Below are 23,206 nucleotides of genomic sequence, written 5' to 3' on the forward strand. Positions count from 1 at the left end.
TGCTTTTTTATGGCGATCCGGGTCTTCTTTAATTACAATATTCTTAGTCTATCATAAAAAAAAATATTTCTTTTCCTTAAATTAAACGATCTTAAAAATACATAAAGAATACCCAATTACCGCTATTAATCCTGTTCAGTAGAATTGTGTGTACTTATCACATTTTTATTTTTTCGGATGTCCCGTTATATCTAATTAACAAGAGCGAATCGTTATTTAGAATTAAAATTCTACCGTTCAGGCTTTTTACGTTGATCAGGGTCTCCTTTAGTTATAATATTCTTAGTCTATAATTAAAAAAATTATATATTTTCCTTAAATTAAACTAATCTAAAAAATATATGTATAGAGAATACCTAATCGCTGATATTATTAATCTTGCTTAGTAGAAGAACAGTGCAGGACGAGTCAACGATACAAAATTCACGCCGGCTTGGGATTTGGTGCGGGCGTCGGAACCAGGCTTGGGAAGCTCGCTTTGCCTCTCCGAAACCTCAGGTACGGTCTCAGGCTTGGAACAATCCCTCCCTCTCTCTCCCTCTCTCTCTCGCTCAAATAGCAGAAGCAACACGAGCAGCCACGAAGCTCGGCATTCACCAGCAAAAGTCAAAACCTAATCGGACGAGAAATCGAATCTCTTTGACGTCGATGATGGCGACTCTTGAGCTGATCCCGCCGCCGCCTCTCTTCTTCTTCTTGTTCGCAGTCGCCGGAGCTCGGGCCGCCACCGCCGGCGGCGGAGGGGAGGGCTTGGGGCTTTGTCCGGCGGGAGTGGAGTGGCGGGGATGGGGAGTAGGGTTCCGGTGGAGCACTACGATCTGAGGGCGGCCGGTTCCTTCGTCGGCGCTTCTTCGCTCCACGACCTCAACACCGTCGACGACATCGGCGGCGTCAGCCGGGACGCGGTGACCGAGGACAGCTTGGACAACGACGACGATTCCGCTGCCGTCGTGAGCTACTACTAATCGTCTGCGTTGTCGATACTTGTGTTCTGACTGATTTTGGAGGCGAGTGTGAAGATTCCTTTTATTCATTGTGCTTGCAGGAATGTATACATGATTCGTACCGGGCTTCTCTGCCAATTCATGGTGTTGGAGCTGAAGAAGATCGCTCGAGCCTCGAGGAAGTCGGTCCGTCGAGGAGTTCCTACGACGTCTTGACCATCGATGGTGATTTGTTTGTTTATACTGTGTTGCGATCGGTTTTAAGTTGCAGTTAGGGAGGATTTAGATGTTGCTTTTCTATTATCATCAGAGTCTGGTGGAGTGATTTTTGGCCTGAGCTGATCGATGGTTGAATGTTGAACTAGATGTTTCACCTATTGAATCCTCGAGGGCGAGATTTCTGCAAATTGTTGTGGATCATTTCATTACTGATCATGTGGTCCAAGTATCTGATCCTGAGCCTGATTTCTCTCCTCAATCTGGGCAAGGCCAGCTGAACAAAAGGAAGTCAAGAGAAGTCCAATTTGAGGGTGATGCGAGATTTGCATTGCCTCTAATGTACGTGGCGAATATGTACGAGACTTTAGTTAGCGATGTAAATGTAAGGCTCACTTCGTTGAATGGTATCCGTGAGAAGACTATTGGAGTAGCTCTTGAAGCGGCTGGTGGTTTATACAGGAGGCTGGCTAAAAAATTTCCTAAAAAAGGTATCATCTTTTTTATCCTATGATAATAGTTTGATTTCATCTGCAGAGGATTATTTAACAGCTGTTCCTTGGAAAGATTTGGCTAAAGTCTGTATCTGTGACTAATTGTGAAGTAAGATAGTTTTTCAGGTTTTGTTGTACAATGGTAGGATGGCATGCTATTCACTTACCAGTCATTAGTAGGGGTGTCAACCTGAGTCAGGGCTACACAGTGCCCAGCTTGAGCCCAACTTGAGGTCAATCTAGTATTGTGTTTCTTGTTCGAGCCCAACTTGACAAGGAAGTTGAATGCTTGAGCTTGACTCAGTCCAACTCGACTTTTACGAATAAAATTCAAGTTTTGTAAGATCAACCATGGGAAATTACCTACAGTTAAATTTGCACTAATTAGAATATGTATAAATCATTTTTTTAAGATGTGAGATAACCTATAATGATGCGCCCGTGGCCCTAAGAATCTTGATTCCACAGAAAATTTTGATTTTGAAAGGAGAAAAGCTTTCTAATGAGATAAAGGACCTAGCCCTAATCATTATTAGGCACCGATGGACAATAAAGGGACAAGAAAGTGAAGGTCTATGGGTTTCGTTTCAATGAATAGAAGGCTCGGTGGTTCTCTTATTGTAATTAGCACATGAACTAATCTTCTTTCATCTTCAACAATCTGTCAAACTGGGTAGAGGCTGGTCACATATGTGTGTGCTTGAGAGAGAGAGGGAGGGAGGGAGGGAGGGACGGAGGGAGAGGGAGGGAGGGACGGAGGGAGAGAGAGAGATCATAGCTAGGGGGATGCCCTTGATAAGTAAGGGAGTTGCAGGACGAGATGAAAGAGAGAAGAGAGAGGAAGGGAGGGAGAGGCAGAGGGAGATCATAGCTAGGGGGATGCTGTTGATAAGTAAAGCGAGTTGCAGGACGAGATGAAAGAGAGAAGAGGGACATTAGGGTTATTTTGGAAAAGAGTGCGATTAATAAAAGGGGTAAGCTGGTCATGCCAGTTCAGGGAGTTCCTGATTATTCATTTGAACATGACATGTGAAAACTATATTAGAAAATTTAATTACGGTTGTGTGCTGATTGAGTCAAGTATCCAAACTCGATAAGCCGCTTGAGTTCCTCGAACTCCATTTGAGCTAAAAAGACAGAGTCAACTTCAGTATGCATGAGTAGCTCAAATATGACTTGACTTTCCCTACTTATTATAGTGCTGTGAAATAAGATGTTTAATTGCTGATAATCACCTATGTTTGTGTGTTGGCACCTCGCCTATGTACAAAAACCATATTATTTGTACATTCGAGTCTTAGTTGTTATTGCTTTCATGATGGACAGGTCCTTGCACATTTAGGAGAAGAGAGTTGGCTACTTCCGTTGAAACAAGAACAAGATTTCCTGAATTAGTGATACAGGAAGAGAAGCGAGTTCGCTTTGTAGTAGTTAATGGTTTGGACATTGTCGAGAAACCAGATAGTATGTCAATTGATGATGCTGAATGGTAAGGGCATCCTTATTGACCTTACTTGTATAATTAAAGAATTTTATATTCCATTATAGTCTTCTATTTCTATATAGATGTTTCAATGCACTGAGCTAGCTTTGCTTTGTTTATGGCCTTCTTCTTGTCCTCTTTCAGCACCATTCCAAGTTTTCTGCCTCTCTTAGGTTATGTAAGGGAACTAGTCGATAAATCGCATGATATGTGGGAATCAAAACTTTGTATTTCTATAGAGAATAATTGATTATTAGTATATAACTGATTATACACAAAGGTTTCACTACAAATTAGAATAATAGAAACTTCACATAGAGTTGTATCACATATGCATACTTCTGTGATACTTTTCATAATCAAATATATTAATTAAGCATAAAAAATTGATTAGTTATGATGTTTTTTTTTTTGATAACCGATTAGTTATGATGTTTATGCTCAAAGAATAGCAAATTTTTGTTAAAATGTTCATCTGAATTTCAGTGCGGTAAAACAATTTTCTTTTTTAACAATATGAAACTTATGAACTTGAAGTGTTGGACCTTCAGTCTTAGCCTTTTCAAGGCATGCCTTTGCATTAAGAAGAAATTCATTGGTTACTGTTCTTGTATTGTAACCGGAGATGACCCAATCTAGTATGAGTCACGGCCTTAATAAAATATGCTCTTACAATTAATGATAGTGAGATTTGAGCAATAAATCAAAATATTGAATATGTCAACGGGATATTCATGCGGTATTAGAAACGAACAGAATTGTGCCAAATAAAAGATTTATCAAATTTTCATATGCTTATATGGCGTAAATAGAAAATTCTTCTCTATGCTTATGCTTTCTATTATATGTAGGTAGATGGCATTTTGAACATTGATTTTTGCTTATTCATTCTACCATCTAGACTCTTCCTTATGCGAAGCATAATATTTTAATAGCATGATAACTTCTTGAGCCACTTTCATGCACTACCAGTCATGAATTTCCTAATATATTAGCAGCTTTTCCTTTAATATCCAGAAATCTTGCTATTTTTGTGATGAACTCACCTTCTTCTTTTTGTGTTCCAGCACCTTCTTTACAGTCTATTTATATATTGCCCAGTTACTTGGATTGTGCTACTTATGTTCTTCCCCCTTATTTGGCCTTTTTTTTCAGGTTTAAACGATTGACTGGTCGAAATGAGGTTGCTATTTCTCCTCGTGACTATAAGTTCTATTCACCAAGACACAAGTATAGGCGCATTGCGTCCAGTTCCGTGTCTAATATCACTACTCTGCCTGTAAGCCTTATGACTCATGAAAAGCTCTTCCAGGGAACATCCATTCTACAGTTTGATTTGCTCTGCATTCCAGGCGATGATAAGGACCTAATGACATGCCCAGCCTCAAAAAATATAAGATTAATGACTGGACTTATTTGATAGCATTACATTGACATCATGTTTGCTTTTGTCTTTCCTACATTTCCTCGTCATTTCTGTGCGTCTGGGCTTGTATATTTGTCTGGCTGCAGTTGCACATATATTATGTGCATGTTTTTTTTTTGCTAATTTTCGTTGTTCGATTGTTTTGAAGATTGAGCTACTTTAATTGCTTATCTTCTATTTCAGCCATATCATGGAAGAGATTCTTCAGCCATGTCCCCTGCCGAAGAAGGGTATCGGTCCATCAGTGAAGTAAGGGTTTCTATCTTTCTCTGCATGTTTGATCGACATTGATTTCAATCATTGTGATTCACTACGTAGCATGCTTATCTTCTTCCCAGCCCTATCTTCTCTTGCCAACATCTGGTTTAATGCTGGACTATTGAGAATACTGAAGTTGCTTCTCAAGGTGCTTGTGTCAAAGCATAGTATCTGGAAGTTATTACCTATTGATCCTGTCTAAGTGCTGAGACTAGAGAGGATCTAGGTTAGACATATCTACTGTCAGTTGATGTGTGTGTGTGTGTGTTGTTGGGATTGTTTCCCTAAAGAAAATCGTGATAGTTTTTCTTTCGAAGAAATAATTCTGATTTGAAAGCTGGTAGAGTAAGGATGCGAGTGGTATTCTTATCAAGGAGATGCTTGTTACAAATGTTCTAAGAACTTATGCAGTTAAATTGTGTGCAAATGTCTGAATTTGCTGCTTTTTCTTTTGTCTATTGCTGCCGTACTAGTAAATGTTGCCCTCTAGCAGCTGAGTGTGATGTAGAAGCTCATGCTGTCCTGATTATAAATTGTTTTCCGTATTTGGGTAGTTGGTTGATTATATCCTTCTCTGCAGCCACAGAGTCAGCAGTCGCCTTCGAAGCATGATATGCAGCCAATGTCACATCAGCCCCAGTTTCACCCTATTCACCAGAGCCATCATCAACCAATTCACCAGAGTCAACATGCATCTCATTTTCCTTCCACCCATCATTGTGGTTCATCTTCTAATATGCCTGATTTAGCCCATTCTCATCATTCGTCACCTATATCACAACACATGGCTTGCTTACAACCCCTCAGTGGAGGCCATGTAGGAGGGCGCTTGCACATGATGGTGAGAATCAGGATTTTAATTTTGTATTGTTTTGATAAGGTTCCAAGGTTTTTGCTGTCAGTTTACTCATCCGCTATAAGTCTAAGACTAAGGGATTACAGAGAATTATATCAGAGCACACAATTCATCCAAAAAAAAAGGACAGAGTATGCACCATTGCATCTTGTAAAGATATATATGTTTGTAATTTACTGTTACTACTACTCTGTTCCTTCATTGAAATTTTTTTTGGGGGCAAATCTGGTTTACTACTACTTATGTCTTATATGGTTTTTTTTTTCTTTCGGCTTTCCCCCTAACAAACTTGGTGGGCTACTCTTTATATGTTCATGATTTCAACTGTTTGTTTAATATGTTTTACAAGCAGGCACCTGCCCCTGCAAAATTCTGTGATGAATGTGGGGCCGCATATTTGAGAGAAACCTCAAAATTTTGCTCGGAGTGCGGTGCTAAGAGATTGGGAACATAACACCAACATCATGTCCTCCCTGGCCCTGTAATATTGGTGATTTCTTTTAGCTCTTTTCTGTTCTTGTTGACATTTTTCTGTTTGTTGTACATATTAAATCCATTGAACTCTTTGGCCAAAAGAATTTGACTCCTCACATACTTTTGGAATTGTGTTTAGGATATTCAAATTAGACCAGTTCTGAGCACAAATCATATATTTGTTTGCTGTTCTCATCGACATTTTATTTGTTACCTAGGAATTGGAGAAACTTTGTCCTCTCTCGTGTATCCACAGACAAAATATGCGGCGGGAGAATTGGACGGGTGATCTGGCTTTGGCCATGCTTGAAGGCTGTAAATGCAGCAGATATGTACACGTTTGCAATGTTTCGGAGAGGGCAGAAAATGGCTTTTGTTGTATGTTGGTCTTGTGGGGGTTGTATTTATCAAACAGGGAAAAGGCATAGATACCGCGAAGTTCGTCCTTACGAGCTTCTTGCAAGATGTACTGGTTGTAAAAAAATAGATTGTAGGACAATTAGCGATCGTTGTCCGTTCTCCGAGTAAGAAGAGTAGCTCATAAATTCGAGTTATAAATGGGAAATGTAGGTGATTGAGTATGTGTAGGAATGCAGATGGTCTTGAGTTTGATGGCAGTATGCGTTATGATGCTCAACCAAACTGCCGTGCCAATGCGAAACCTGAGAAAACTGGACATGCATAGCAAACCTTAGTCACCAACGCCTTCTTTCACTCGCTTTTCGGCCACGCCATAAGATGACTGGTGAACAGGATGACCGGTGTAAGGGTAAGAAGTAGGAGCATTGAAAACATTAAGTCAAAACTTAACATTGCGTTCGAAAAAATGTGGAAATTTGTTTTCCCAACATATGCTTTTAATGCTGTTGTCGGAGCGATGAGATAGAGACAGGTTTTTCTCTCTTTCATCTCATAGTCATGACGCCATCGTGGTAGTTGCTGTCCTTAGGCAAAAACGACGATCATTCAGCAGTGGTTGTGCAGCTTCGAGATGTTATATGCTTGTGTCCGCCGTCGTAACTACTATTCTCCAAACAAAAGAATAACACAATGACCAATCTACCCAATCGAATCGCAACTCATCCGATAAGCTGATTCAACAACAGTGAAAGTCCGTATGAAGAACCTCGCATTCAATTTCGATCGACTTTGTAAAAGTCGCGAAGACCAATCATCAAACCTGAAGAGCGCTCGCCTCGCACATTCCCTAGTCAAAATCCCGTCCGAGGGACATAGATCAATCACTCCCGAGGCTCAACTGGGTTCGCGACACATGGCAATCTTAGGGGGTGTTTGGTTCAGTTTTGGGCCGAAAGCCCCTTGGAAAAATGCTAAACCGTTTGGCAAGCATTTTCCAATGGGCTTTCGGCCGAAAGTCAGCATTGGGAATGCTCAAAGCCCAAAGCTAGTCCGGACCAGCTTTGGGCTTTTAGCATTTGGCAAATGCTGAAATCAACTTTTTTGCCTCAAAACTATCCTTACTTATTCTGGCTTATTCCGATTTTGCCCCTCTTATTACTATTCATCTTTTGCGTGAGGACGGCCGACACTGGATCGGGCCGGCGAGGTCGCACGACCCAGGCGATGGCCGCCTGAGGTCGCGCGACTGCCTAGGTGCCACCAACCTGGGTCGCGTGACTCCAGGCGGGTTGCACGACCCTCGCCGAGGGTCGTCAGGCCTCGGGCGATGGTTGCCGTCGGCAGATTTGGCTCGCGGTGCCAGATCTAGCTAGCCAGTGACCGTTAGGGGTGAGCGGTTCCCGGTCCGGTCCGGTTCCAAGGTGGAACCGGGAACCGGACCGAGAAAACCGGTTCCCAATTTTGGGAACCGCGGACCGGACCGGTTGATTCTAGGACCGGGAACCGGACCGGACCGACGGTCCGGTCCGGTTCCGGTCCGGTCCAATGGAACCGGTTACTTAGAGTTTAGGATTTTTTTTTTGTCAAACACTTAAGGTTTGGTTCACATTTTACTAATTTTATTTTATGTCAATGAAGTTCACTTAGGGTTTAATTCACATTTTACTATTTTTTATCAATGAATTTATGATAATGAAGTTCACCTAGAGTTTAGTTCACATTTTATTAATTTTTTTAAAGAAAAAAATTACAAAAATATATATTAAATAGTCGGTCCGGTCCGGTCCGGTTCCCCCTTGGAACCGGGAACCGGACCGCCCGGAAACCAGTTCCGCTTTTAGGAACCGGGAACCGGACCGATAGTCCCGAGAACCGGACCAAACTCGTCGGTCCGGTCCGGTCCGGTCCGGTCCCGGTTTGGGCGGTCCAAGTTGCTCACCCCTAGTGACCGTAAGCCTTCGCTAGCTCCGATGAAGGGTAGGGTAAGTATTTTTTTAATAAAAAAGAAAATTCCCAAAGCCCTTTGCGAAAAAAATTTATCAAATACTACTTAGGCCAAAATAGCTTCACAAAGGATTTTTTACCGAATGCCATTTGCATTTCCTCAAGAGATTTTAACCTGAAGGCATTTGCATTTTTCCAAGTCTCATTTGGAAAGTTGAATCAAACGGGCCCTTAATCCCCACAGTCATCCACTTTGACTGTTTGACATCGATTAGAGCCGCCCCTAAAGGGACCACGAGTGTTTTTTGAGTGGACGGGATGGGACTCCAAATTAGCCCCTGGAAAATCCGACACCAAGCAAAATTAGGTCAACACTCATTATTTTAATCTTTTCCTATACATTGATTGCTGGTCATCTTTAAACAAGCAATCGCCACCATAATCCATGATTAATTAACACGAGCACCAACTTTAGCATCCTTTTCAGGACGAACTTTTTAGACTTTTAATTTACTAATTCCTTTCGAGGGTGGCGTGCGGATCGCTTGTCTCATCTAAATTTCATTTCATTTATGTAAATTTTTCTTGGTTCTTTTTGGCCCGGGAAAAGTTGATAGACTCGTGCCTCACTTCGACACGCTTCCGGTAGGCCTCACCCCATTCACGCTGCTTTATCGATTTATATGATTTATAATCAAAAAGGAAAAGGCGTGTACATTAGACAGGACAATGGCTGCCACTACGATAATGGACGTCTGATCTTCAATTGGGTTTTTAGGCACTGAAATGTTTCTTATTTTTGTCACCTAACTTTGATAGGTCCTTGTACATTTATTTTGTCTCGATAGGTCCTCGCCAAAATTCGTTAGGTGTCACGATTTCATTGGGGGAGAAATTGAATCGTTCCTCTCTCGGTGGAAGCGTACGGCTACGTAAATCTCACTTTTGTACATTAATTAATGTGATGCCATCGGGATTAGCCTAATCAGCGGTCCCCAATTTTCAGCAATCCGTGGACCTTATGGCTTGTTGAGCAAATTATAAATAGAGGAAAAGGAAAGGGCAGCTTCTTTTGTAAAGCATGTGTCTTTCTTGCCTTGGTGGCTGATTCACCGGTGTTTATTAATTTTGGTAAAGTAGGTCGACGGAAGTTTCGTGTCTTGCATCAAGAAAGCGACCTTACCTTAGGGCTTGCATAGCCACGGCGATTGCTTCGTTAGTAAGGACATAACTTTCTCGTTTTTAACCTGAATTCGAATCATCATGCTTTAAACATTAGTTTAGGGTTATTATCAGGAGCACGAACACGTGTACTTTTGTAGTTACATGGAACGAGGAAACAGTCAAGTCGTTAAAAATAAGAAAAGTATTACTGAAGTCCTAAACTTATTGCATTGATGCTAACTCAATAAAAAACCTTTCAATTGGATCAATTTAGTCCTAATCATTTTCACATTTTGCGAATTGAGTTTATTTGGAAAATCACCGATGTGGATGCTAGCAGTCCTACATGCCATAGCCGACACCAGGATTGACGCGGGCATTTTTTTTAATGATTTTTATTTCTTTTTCTTTCCCTTCTCTTTTTGCCAATGACCGGTCGCCGGCCACCGGCCACAGGTCATGGCCGGCGAGGGTGACAGGCGAGGGTTAGCCTCAATGGGCCTCAATTGGGTGAGGGTGAGCGTCAACAAAGGCTCCCCTCGCTAGATTTGGCGAGGGCGAGGCCAACCCTCACCAAGCTAGGGCAGCCTCGCGGGGCATTGCCAGGGCGAGAGTGAGCGCTAGCGAGGGCCACCCTCGCCCCAGCCAAAAAAAGAAAGGAAAAAAATAAAAAATTATTAAAAAATTTCACGTTAGCGTTAGTCGTGCCATATAGAATGGCTAGTATCCACATTAGTAATTTTCGGTCTAAACTGGTCGGATGGACTCAACTGGCAAAATGTAAAATTATTTAGAACTAAATTGGTCCAATTAAAAGGTTTAACATTGAATTGACACCAATTTAATAGGTTTTTTTGGTATTTTCCCGCTCAAAGAGTCTAAGAGGGTCGGGCCTCTTGTTAAAAAAATTAGACAAAAGAAGAAAAAAAAATTGTAGGGAGAATTATCAGGGAGAATTATGATTGGCGTGAACCAAGGTGGTGGCAAGATCATCAGCTCAAAGGGGGTGCCACAAAGAATTAGATATATAGGGCTGGAAAAAGTATCATAATATGAAAAAGCAAGAAGATATGTTTGAGCATCTATTCTATAAACTTCTAACTCAATTAGTTATCGAAGGGATACAAATTATTGATAAATCGGCAAAAGTACACTACAAGTGCCATAACTTGTGTACGGCGATCACTTTGGTGCCATAACTTTTTTTCGGATCACTTTGGTGCCAAGTCGGAGGAAAATCGATCACTTTAGTGACTCCGGCCAAAAAGCTGACATGGCATTTATATTAAAAAAAATGGTCTGACTTGTACACGGTGGAAATTACGTGGCTTTTTTTCGAATTTTTTTAATTTTTAGAAAAATAATAATAATTAAACAAAAAAAAAAACAAAAAAGGTGTTGCAGCAGCGGCGAGGGAGCCCTCGCCGCTGCTGCCGCCAAGCCACCATCGCCGGGAAGGGCCGGCGGTGGTGGGCGCAGTGGTCAGCGGGGTCGCCGCCCCTTGGCGGGACCGGCGACCTCGCCGCCCCTTGGCCGGGACCGGCGACCCTCGCCTCGCCCGGCGAGGGGAGACCTCGCCGTTGCCTGGGTCGCAACGGCGAGGCGCAGCCTCGCCTCGCCGGATCGGGCCCTCGCCGGCGAGGCGAGGGTCGCCGGGGGTTGTCGGGCCCCGGCCAGGGGCCGGCGACCCTCGCCGACCACTGCGCCCACCACCGCCGGCCCTTCCCGGCGGTGGTGGCTTGGCGGCAGCAGCGGCGAGGGCTCCCTCGCCGCTGCTGCAGGGCTTTTTTTTTTTTTTTTTTTTTTTTTTTAAAAAAAAAATTAATTAATTAATTAATTAATTAATTAATTATAATATTTTAAAAAAAATACACGTCAGCGAGCTAAACGGCGTCGTTTTTGGTTTTTAATGCTGACTGGACCTCTCCGGCGAGACGTGGACCTCTCCGGCGAGATGTGTCAGCGCCATATCGGATTTCCGGCGAGTCACGTTAGCATTGGCACTAAAGTGATCGATTTTCAAAAAAGTTGGCACCAAAGTGATCCGAAAAAAAGTTATGGCACCAAAGTGATCGCCGTACACAAGTTATGGCACTTGTGGTGTACTTTTGCCTTGATAAATCATACGAAGAGCTTGAACTTAGGCATCAATTTTGGATAGGAAAAATTGTCCAATTAATCCTAAACCTAATATACGGATGTAAATTCAATATTTGTCCATTTAGTCCTAAACATTTGCTCAAATTTCAATATAATCTATTTTCACCAAAATTCGCCTCAAATCGTCAACGTGGCAGTGTGCCATGTAGGACGGACGACAATGAATAGATAGCCATATTGGCAATTTTTTATGACAATTTTTTTTGTGCTCTATTTCTGATTATAATTGATTGGAAGAACTATGTTAGAATTTTGGGCAAAGATTTAGGACTAAATGGGTAAAATTGAAAAGTTTAGAACTAAATTGATATGTTTTACAACTGATTGGGTAATTTTCCCATTTTGGATAGGACTAATCTCTCTCTATTTTCTTTCTACCCATGTTATTTGCATCGCCTTTTCTCTTTCCTAAGACATGATTCGAAAGTTTTGAAACATTAGAAAAGAGACCTTCTATTCTTTTCGGAAAGGTTTTGTTGCAGTAGGGCTACAACGTTAATGCTTTTTGTTAGGATATGTGACTGTCATTCACATTAGTTTTGATCATCTAAAAGTAACCAATCTATTCACCAATTTAAACAACCTAGAATAATCTCAATCCTTTTGTTTTCTCTCTCGTCTTCCGTCTCCTTGATCTCTTCACACACATGCAAACCCTAATCTGCTCATATCTCTCTCTCCCTCCCTTCCGCCCTCTCCGTTTGTCATGGTCGGGATTGACAAAGGGTTGAGCTCCACACCATGGCAAAGATGGACTCGGATCTGTCGCATTGAGCTCGCCAGATCCGGCATCGAGCTCTCATTGACACTGGCCAGAGAGAGAGAGAGGTGGAGATGTAGGTAGAGACAAGCGCCGCTGGTGGTGGCTCTCGGCCATGAGGCGGGGGCTGGTCTGGGGGTGATAGGGGGCTACGACACGGCGACCATGGGTGTAATGTGAAAGCGGTAAACTATCCATTCCAAAGGAACAAAGCATTGCATATTTTCCATGAAGAAGGATGCTCAACTTATTAGATCTTTTTACCGAAATTTAAATGCTAAGTGATTGGCAGGATCATATTCGATGCTAAATAAGTCAACCGCTTTATGTAGGATCTTATTTGTTTACGCTTTCGATTACCATTGAGTATAATTAGTTTAGTAGACGATCTTAGTTTCTCGAGGACCGATCATCCGTGAAAGATGGAACAAGAGGAATGATCTCTCTCTCTATATATAGAACAAATCAGAAATTATGGTTTGGCCGAAATTATTACTCAAGATCCACAGTGCATCCCTCTTTCTGTCACAAATTATTAAAAATATTCCGATATATAAATTCATCCTCTTTTAACTAGACTATTCATGACCTAAGAAAAAAAATTATTAAATCACTTTCACATAGTTATTAAATGATGACTAAATTGCCGACACGTCATTTCCATCCCTCTTTTAACTCATTTTACACTTAGTGTGATTCACTCTATCATAACTCCAACGATATAACGTTCATAATCATTAAATAGACTAAAATTTTAATTATAATATATCATTATGCACTCTGTTTTTAAATTAACGACTCTGTTCTCATATCTAATGCAACGGAACTTCGCCGAACTCTGCCATTATATAACTACAACTTTCATTACCATTCGGTACGAAGGAGCTAAAGTCAAGCCTGATAAAGGGTAATTCCTCAAATTATCAGTCAATTTTTTTTATTACTTCATCACCGACGAGCGAATAGTACCCCATGTATTATGTGATAGAGACGTCCTGATTAAGGGTCTTCTATACACACAAACCGAAAGGTGACTGTGCCTTGTAGCCAATGGCATTGAAAGTAGGAGGAAAAAGATGGAGTGGAAAGTTGATGTGAACCGATCCATACGCGATAGCACCTTAATAAAAGAAATACCCACAAAAAGAAACCTGTCCTTTTCTTCCTCTTTAATCTTTTTATTGTCAATCAATTTGTTAGAGAAAAAGGTCCGGATAATTACAAGAAAAGGAGGCCAAGTAGCTCTAGCTTTCAACCAAAAGCTACCCAATATATAAATTCAGATCAGGAGGCTAAGGAGATGAGCTCTAGGAACTTGTGGAGTGATCTTGATCCATATTAGACTTCTGATGGGAATGTCAGGGCAATTGTCTCCTGAATTCTATGTGGTGAACCATGTTTAGATTCCACGTGCCATCTGTAAGTATAAACGTCATTTTTAAAGGAAAAATTATCAAAAAAATCTTAAATTTATTGTAATTATGTCAATTTAATCTTAAACCTTTTTCTAGTACCAATTTAGTCCTAAAATTTTTACATTTGTGTCAATTTTGGCCAGCCAATGCTAACGTAGACGCTGACAAATTTTAAATATTTTTTCAAAATTTTTATTAATTTTTATTATTTTTCTTTCCTTTTTCTTTTTCCTTTTCTTCCTTCTTTTCTTTTTTTCCCCACAGTAGTCCGCGATCTAGGCGCGAGGTGGCCTCGCCTTGATCTGGGTGAGGCCAACCTCGCCAGGGCCTCGTCGGCCTTGGCCGCAGCTAGCGAGGCCATGGTTGCCTTCGCCTGTGTCGCCAGGGCCTCACCGGCCGCAGGCAATCATGGCCAACGACCTCGCTGGCCACTGTGGGAAGAAAAAAGAAAAGAAGGAAGAAAAGAAATAAATAAATAAATAAATAATTTGAAAAAAATAAAAATATATTAAAAAATAGCCATGTTAGCATTGGTTGGACGGCTAGTGTGGGCTGGCCAAAATTGACAGGATAGACTGAATTGGCACAAATGCAAAATGTGTATGACTGAATTGGTACAAATACTGATTTAGAACTGAATTGGTACAATTACAATAAATTTAAGCCTTTTTGGTAATTTTTCTCGTTTCTAGCATAAGTGAGGTCAAAATTTAGATGCATGTATTGTGTGATACTGGAATGTACTGTGTGATACAGGAGAACTTGCGGAAAGATTCTTCCGCGTGCAGTTTACAAAGTATATTTATGGGTGACACGATGAGTAGATTGATTGAAGCACAATACATAAATATTAAAGTACACTTTTAGGGCGGATTTAGGCAGGGACAGATCCACACTCACTTTTTAGGTGGGCCCCAAACTTCACAGTCAATGATATATTTTTACAAATCCAAATGGCAAACTTAAAGAGTTAATTATGTTATTTTTTCAATTAATCTAAGTAAATACCGTGGGGCCTTTTGTGTTTAGAAAGATGGGTTATATGTGCAATGACAAATAAAATTGGTTAGTGAATCAATTATTTCCTGATAGCTACGGTTGACTATAATGGTTCCCAGCAAAAAATTAAAGGAAAATGGAAATGAGCAATAGTAAACTTGTCTTGTAGGCCTTTTGGAACTCTTGTGGGGGCAAAAGTGAGATAATTCTTCTTACCCCAAAAAAAAAACAAGTGAGATAATTCAAAAGCCTAAGATATATTAGTAGGTCTTCAAAAAGTATGGGGGCAATTGCCCTCGCATCATATAATAGTATGTGGGATGGAAAGGAGTTTAAATTTAGAATTACATTGCTTGCAGAATTAGATTCCTTAGAATATGCTGAAGCGGGATTTTCTAATAATACCTTGTTTTGAGTTTCCCACTTTTCAAAATATCACCACAAAGCAATGCGAAAACCAAGTCCACCTTCTCTTGTTACATCTCGCCACCACCATGCGGCGCCGGCGCCGTCTTTGCCGCCGCCACCGTCATTTCCACCTCGGCTGGCTGCTGTCTTTCCTCTTTGCACAACAAGTCACCTCAGAATTTTTAGCCATTTAAGACATTGCAAGAAGTAAGATTTCACGGGATGTGATTACTTGCAGTGAGAAAGTATTCATGGATTGAACCTATGTATCATTTTTGGATATTGTGATATAATTACTAGCGATACGAAAACAGATCAAATAATCTCTTTCTTTATTCAATAAATTGTGTTTTTAGTTTGCTTAGTCCAATCAAAATTTCGACAATAAAATTAGGTAGGTTGTTTGTAGGAATAAGAATACTAAGGGTGCGCATGAATACCATTCTGTGCCCGGGCGCTATTTCTGAACATAAATGATTTTTTTTGATTCTGTGCCCGGAAACAATTTCTGAGTATTTGAAGGCGTTTGATAAATGTCCAAAATTTCTATTCCTAGAGTAGAAAAGAACAGAAATGCGTTTGGTAACTACACAAAATTTCTGTTCCCAAATAATATTTTAATAATATTTTGAATTGTTTAAATTTTTTTTTTCTTTTTACTTTCTTCTTTGGCCATGGCCGGTCGCCGGCGACCGGCGACCGGCCACAGACCCAGAGGCCGGCGAGGGCGTCACGGACCGCGCCGGCCGCCGGCGGAGGCGAGGGCGAGGGCTGGACCCTCGCCGCTGGGCGAGGCGGCCTCGCCCGAGACGGCGAGGCCGAGCCTCGCCGTCGCGACCCATGGCGAGGTCGGCCGCCGTGGGTCGCGACGGCGAGGCTCGGCCTCGCCAGATCTGGGCGAGGCCGAGCCTCGCCGTCTCGGGCGAGGCCGAGCCTCGCCGTCTCTAGGCGAGGCCGCCTCGCCCAGCGGCGAGGGTCCAGCCCTCGCCCTCGCCGGCGAGGGCGACCCTCGCCGGCCCTGGGCTGTGGCCGGACGCCGGTCGCCGGCGGCCGGCTCAGCCAAGAACAACACCACAAAATAAGAAAAGAAAAAAAAGAAAAAGAAGAAAAAAAACTGATTCTCAAAATTGTGCCGAGAAACAAGAAGCAACTTTTTTTTACTTCTTGTTTCTCTTCCAAAACTGTTTCTCGGCACAAATTTTTGCAAAAATGTGCCGAGGAACAAAAAGTTTACCAAACGCATTTCTGTTCCCAAACTATTTCTGGGAACAAAAGAACAGAAATTTTCACTATTTGGCACGTTACCAAACGGGCCCTAAGAGTTCTATAACTTTCGTACGGCGCTCACTTGAATGCCATAATTTTTTTTTTCGCTCATTTGAGTGCCACAAATTTGAAAAATTGGTCACTTTAGTGTCATCGGCGATTTGCCTCTTCGGAAAATTTGATGTGGACGTCAGTCATCCTACGTGGCTTCGTCGGAGTTAACGTGGACAATTTTTAAATATATTTTTTTATTTTTCTTTTTTTTTTGCAATTTTTTTTTCAGTGCCGGCGAGGGTCACCGGCGACCCTCGCCGGCTATGAAGGCCTCGCCCAGATTGGGCGAGGGCCACCTTGCCCTCGGCTGCGAAGGCCGTTGCCAGATCTGGGTGGTTGCGGACGAGGCGGCCTCGCCAGATCTGGCGAGAGCCTTCGTGGCCGCGGGCGAAGCAGCCTTGCCATAACTAGTGAGAGCCTTCATCGCCTTGCCCGCTACCGATGAGGCCGCGACGGCCTCGCCAAGGGCCTCCGTGGCCGCGAGCGAGGCATCCTCGCTGGATCTGGCGCGAGCCTTTGTCGCCTCAACCGCGACTAACGAGGCCGCGATGGCATCGCCAAGGGCTTTCGCGGCCGCGGGCGAGGCAACCTCGCCAGATCTGGCGAGAGCCTTCGCCGCCTCGCTTGCAGCTGGCGAGGCCGCGATGGCCTCGCCAAGGGCCTGCGCGGCCATATCGGCCGATGGTGAGGCGGCCCTCGTCCAGTTTGGCCGAGGGCGAGGCCTCCAGCAAGGGTCACCGGCGACCCTTGCCAGCCTTGAAAAAAAAAGGAAAAGAAAAAGAAAAAGAAATATTCAAAAAAATTAAGTAAAAAAACATTAAAAAATCCACGTCGGATGGAAAATTAATTAAAAATCCACGCAGGATGATTTGCCGGAAATGGCCCTCAAATGATTGATTTTACTCCGATGTGGCACTTAAGTGAGCGAAAAAAAAAGTTATGGCACTCAAGTGAGCGCCGTACGAAGTTATGACACTTACGCTATTCATATCCCGTTGTTTGTATATTTCCCTATCCACAATTCTGCTATTTACTTTACTAAAATCTTCGCCATCTATTTTCATTATTTAACTCTTTGACAACTTAAAAAACCAAAAGCTCTACCCCTCTCTATCTATCCAAGGAATGGAAGGGGAGAGGCCTTTAGTGTCCCCTCTAGTCGAAATTTGGGGCCTCACAATCACTAGTTAATATGCTTTTCACTCGTGCCTTTCTTCATTCATGATTTGATTTATTAGTGTCCTAGGTGCAGAAGAACCACATCAATCCATCCTGATGGTTAAACTCTACTGTGGTGAAGATACTGTAGAGGAGGTTAACGCATGTAATTAAGGAAGGTTGTCATTTTCAATGCATTATCTGCTTTGTGTTATGTGTAGTCAGTGTGCTAAAAATGGAAATACTTCTTTGATAGCTATGGATAACAGTGCTCGAGGCACTCGTTAACAAGATTCGATGTTTGTTACGCGGCTTTTTGCATGGTTGTGATCGACAAAAACTCAATGGTTTCAATTAAAAGTTCAATGGAATAAGTATACCGGAAGTCCTAAAACTTATCATAAAAGTACGATTGAGTCCTAAAACTTATAAAAAACACAATCAAGTTCTAAAACTTGATATATTGGTGCAATCGAGTCGTTTTTGTTAACTTCGTTATATTAGATTAATGGAAAAAGTTGACGTGGCTATCTTTATTATTTTTTCTCTTTTACGTGGCTTTTTAAAAATATTTTCTCTCTCCTATATGGCATTGACCTTATTTACATAAGACTAAAACGACATCATTTTGGTCCAAATTCTAATTTTTTAAACAAAATCTTAATAAAATAGAATTTAAAAAAAGCTAATTTTTCTATTAAAAAAACAGAACACAAAAAATACAAAAGGCTAAGACCGCAGGTCCTTTCTGTCGCTGCCTCAGTGTCGCCGAAAAGGGCCGATGAGGCCTTTTTTTAAAAGAAAAATTAGCTTTTCTTTCAAATCTAATTTAATTATGATATTGGTTAAAAAAATGAAGATTTAGACCAAAACAGCATCATTTTAGTCTTATGTTTCATATTTTAGTAAGGTCAATGCCACATCGGAGAAATAAAATAATTTAATAAGCCACATAGGAGAGAGAAAATTATAAAAAAGCCACGTCAGCATTTTTCACTAGCCTATTTGGACGGAGTTTACAGAAGGACTCGATCTCACAAATTTGATAAATGGTAGGACTTAATTGCACTTTTGAAAGTTTTAGAACTCAATCGCACTTTCACAACTAGTTTTAGGAGGATATTTGATGAAGACCCGTGAAACATGCAATTTCCCTTTTAGAAGGATATTGAAATGCACATACAAGTTGTGTTAGAGAAGTCCCGTGTATCATGAGTATTGGTGTGGTGTGTAGTGGAGCAGTTAATGTATTATAAAATACTACTTGGGGGAATGCAAATACCTTTAGGTGAAAGTCACTTGAGAAAATGTAAGTGATGTTTGGTAAAAAATCATTTAAAAGTCACTTGGAGAAATGTAATTGTGTTTGGTAATTTTTTTTTTACAAATGGGCTTTGGGAGGTTTTTTTTTTTTTAAAGTACCTTTCGCCAGCTCCGGCAAAGGGCTACGGCAGCCGGCTCCGGCGAAGGGCTACGGCCGCCGGCGAGCCAGATCTGGCTCCGGCGGCCGTCGCCCAAGGAGGCCTGAGGTCGCTCGACCTAGGCCGTCGCCGCTAGGTCGCCCGACCCGGGCGGCGACGGCCTGGGTCGAACTACCCGCACGGCCGTCGCCCGAGGTCGCGCGACCCGGGCGGCGACGGCCTGGGTCGAACGACCCCGGGCGGTCGTCGCCTAGGGTCGAGCGACCCCAGCGGCCCGCCGCCCGAGGTCGCGCGACCTAGGCCGTCACCGCCTGGGGTCGCGCGACCCAGCGACGGCGCCGGGCGGTCGCCCGACCCCAGTGGCCGTCGCCTGGGTCGGGCGACCTCGCCGCCCTAGCTGGCCACCCTAGCCGGCCACGCTTTGCTGAAGAATTTTTTTTTTTTTTGGAAACAGTCAGCATTTGTGGAATGCCGAAAGCCCAAAGCTGGTCTGGACCAGCTTTGAGCTTTCGGCATTCCAAATGCTAGCTTTCGGCTTTCCAGACTTGGAAAGTTGAACCAAACGGGGCCTTAACCCATCTAAACCAGATCCCTTTCCTACGCTTAGGCAGCCACCTCTACCGTCCCAGACGAAGCCAATGCCATCTTCGACGGAGTCGCCACCACCATCATATTGCTCAGCCCGCCGCTGCCGCCGCCAACCACCCCCACCCCCTCCTTTCCGTAGCTCCGTCCACGTTTGATGGATCTACACAATTCATTAGACCATTATCCAATATCAGTTTAAGAATCAATTCTGTCAGAAAAGTAAAAGCTCGAGACTAAACTTGAATAGTTGTAGTAATACATGAATTATTTTCGTTATTGTCTGAAAGTTGTTATATGCTTTCAACTTTCCAACTGAAGCTTAACCAACGTTTTTATAATATAAATCATTGCATCTTTCTAATATCTATAACTAACGATTCATACCTACATTTACATCTACATGAAGAGAATAAAGTCGGACACAGATCATCATCGTCCACCTTTTGGCATCATAGTTTTCGAGGAACTTTCTTTTAACATTTCACTAGATTAATTACTATTGATAGCAACCGCACAATTAATACGTACTCGAATTTGAATGTCAAGAAAAGATAAAACATCACATAGACGTTCAAATTGGGTGTTGATTGCTGACGCCACAAATCTAATGTTAAAGAGGCATGCACTCACACGAGCATTCTTTTGTGCATTCATGTGCCCGTCCTTTTTCACCTCCACATATGAAATATGGAGAAGTTATTACAAAAACTAAGTCCAAGCACACCAAAACCGTCTTAACCATTGATCATGTATGTCTCGCTATAGGGCCGACATGTAGTAGCTATGACGATATTGGTCTACATAAACCGAGTCTATGTAATATTTTTCTTGAACTATGTGAGATGTAGCAAAAAAGTTGCACTAGACTAATTTTAGTCATTTCTATCTCCTCTCCCTCTCTCAATGCTTCCCTTGGATCCTTGGTTAAGAGGTAATCTCACAAAAAGAAGGGAATTGAATCTCCTATAGGGGCCTCCGCAATCTATCCCAATCCTGTCGGGCAGACTCCACGGATGCATTCTTTATTTTGACATGCCAGTGCCCGCATGATCTCTACCCTTAATTTCCTCCAAATATTTTTCTTCCCTAAAGAGAGGGAATACCCCTATTCTATTTACAACCCCGGAGTATTGGGTTGTAGCCTTTTAAGGCCGTCCGATTCTTGAACTATGTGAGATGTACTAGACCAATTTCGGTCATTTTATATCTCCTCTCCCTCTCTCAATTTCACGCATGGGTGGGCTAATGCTTTGACAGCTTTTTTTTATTTTCTTTTTTCCAATGTGCTTGTCCTCATATCTTAATTAGGCCGACTTGTGTTGAATAACATCATTTACCATTGAGAGTACTCCCTCTTTATGCATAATGTTTACTGATAAGCTGGAAGTAGTCTGTACAAATCTTCGCATTTTCTCCTTTTGCCCTTTTAAAGAAAACAGTTAATAGGGGCTATGGACTCGCTTGTTGTGTGGTTTCGATGCGAGAATGATACGAGATACTAGGATATAATGGCGATGAATAAGTTGAAAGGACCACCTTACCAAAAAAAAAAAAAAAAAGTTGAAAGGACCCGATGCGGGGACCTTCACATGACATCTCTTTATTTTTGTCAATTCTTTCATTTTGCGTCTTTTCTCTACGATCTTTGAATTTTTTTTATAAGACTGTTATACCTAATTGGAGGAAATCTGATTGGTCAGCTTTTTTAGAAATTTTATATTTTGGTTAGTGTTACATTCACAAAATAATTACACCTCTCTATCTCTCGCATGCGCCTGTGGTGGAGCCAAATCTGGCTCCGTCTCTATCAATGGTGGAGCACAAACATCTGGTTGAGGCAGCCTCGATTGGGCTAGGTTTGGCTCATATCATCCTCGATGGGACTAGATCTGGCTTCGTTTGGCTCCACCGATGATGATTAAGCTAAGATCGACTGGCTTGATCGCCCTCAATAAAACCCCTCTTATATATGCACGCATATGTGGAAAATAGATTTGAGGAATTTTTGTATATTTCTATAGATTTTGATAAAGAGCACATGAGCTTATTTATAAGAATAGGCTCATTGATAAAGGTAATAAGATGAACCTAATATCAATTATAATCAATCAGTGATATGCACAATCAAAGAAGATATATGCGTAATTCTAAGAGATAGAAAATAAATAAATATCCTAATTTCGCACTAATATCCCATCTCAAACTCAAGTATCGCTAACATCGAAGTCAATTAGAGTGTGAAATCAAGTCAAAAAATGTGATGAAAATTTATTTCTCCATGAAATAGGTGAGCTGGACAATAACACCAAAAATGGACTCAGCACGCCAAAGTACCCTAGGAACCAATCCAAAATCGCCAAGAACCGGTCGGAAAGTGCTTGAACCGGTCGTAAAAATACTATGGAACTGGTCGGACCAGTCAGACTAAACCAGTTACACCGATCAGTGGTAGGTGTGCTTGTGCATGAAGAGTGTGGAGTTGATTTCCGGTGGCTGTTCCTGGTGAAATTTCGGGCTATGACTCGTCTGAGGGTAACGAGTCTAGTGGTGGTTTCGGCCTCTCGAAACAAGCAGTGACAATTGGAGGGGAATAGCGAAAAATTCTGGTGGTGGTACTGGATGTTCAAGTTGAGAACTAGAGGGGACAGCGAAAAATTCAAGTCTTATACCAAGTTGAATAATGCTAAAAAATGATTTGAGGAATTTATATATATTTATATATATCTTGATAAAGAGTACATAAGCCTATCTATAGATTTATTGATAATTATTTAAGATAATAAGATAAATATAATAGCAATTATAATCAATTAGGGATATGCATAAATCTACTTTGATTGTGCATATCCCTGTAAAATGTGCACAATCAAAGTAGATTTATGCATAATCCTAAGAAATATGGAAAATAAGCAAATATATATTTGTATGTATGTATGTATGTATGTATGTATGTATATATATATATATATATATATATATATATATATATATATAGAGAGAGAGAGAGAGAGAGAGAGAGAGAGAGAGAGAGAGAGAGAGAGAGAGAGAGTGTGTTATTAGGGTTTTCGCAGTTATTTAATTTCTTTTAGGTTAAGCCTACACATAAGTTGAAGGAAAGGCACATTGAAAACCTTTTCCAATTTTTTCTCTACTAGCTTAGCTTCAGTTTCCTTGCACCGTCCCACAACAGTAACGAGCCTGAGCCAAAACTCTTCCCGGGCCCAAAACCCCATTTCTCAAAAACAATAATAATTGTCCCCCACGAGTCCCTAGTGGAAAAACTCAGTCTGCATATATTATTGTCCCCTCTCCTACAAACGCATAAACTGTGTACGTCACCACCAACGGATATATATCC

At 41.7% G+C, this 23,206-nt stretch overlaps 2 protein-coding genes across 3 annotated transcripts; one reads left to right on the forward strand and one right to left on the reverse strand.

The window, feature by feature from the left end:
* Positions 1 to 412: 412 nt before the first annotated feature.
* LOC115663549 (uncharacterized protein At2g02148) lies at positions 413 to 6,732 on the forward strand. Of its 2 annotated transcripts, XM_030585541.2 has the most exons (10): positions 413 to 498; positions 707 to 950; positions 1,046 to 1,169; positions 1,310 to 1,651; positions 2,981 to 3,143; positions 4,293 to 4,416; positions 4,747 to 4,812; positions 5,402 to 5,662; positions 6,030 to 6,167; positions 6,370 to 6,732. In XM_030585541.2, the coding sequence occupies exons 2-9, from the start codon at positions 786 to 788 to the stop codon at positions 6,129 to 6,131; spliced, it is 1,347 nt and encodes a 448-aa protein (XP_030441401.1). In that variant the 5' UTR covers positions 413 to 498; positions 707 to 785; the 3' UTR covers positions 6,132 to 6,167; positions 6,370 to 6,732. The 2 variants fall into 2 exon arrangements, with proteins under 2 accessions (XP_030441401.1, XP_056166259.1); XM_056310284.1 differs by having other exon boundaries at positions 472 to 950; positions 6,030 to 6,158.
* A 7,145-nt stretch (positions 6,733 to 13,877) lies between these two features.
* Positions 13,878 to 17,354, reverse strand: LOC115668679 (uncharacterized). Its single transcript, XM_056309632.1, has 2 exons — positions 16,978 to 17,354; positions 13,878 to 13,956 (listed from the first exon to the last, which is right to left on the reverse strand). Exons 1-2 carry the CDS (start codon positions 17,352 to 17,354, stop codon positions 13,878 to 13,880), a joined length of 456 nt encoding a protein of 151 aa, XP_056165607.1.
* Positions 17,355 to 23,206: the final 5,852 nt, after the last annotated feature.

Source organism: Syzygium oleosum, unplaced genomic scaffold (assembly GCF_021117445.2).
Source record: "Syzygium oleosum isolate NSW1041296 unplaced genomic scaffold, Sole_v2.1 Sole_v2.03, whole genome shotgun sequence".
In the NCBI taxonomy this organism is placed as follows: Eukaryota; Viridiplantae; Streptophyta; class Magnoliopsida; order Myrtales; family Myrtaceae; genus Syzygium; species Syzygium oleosum.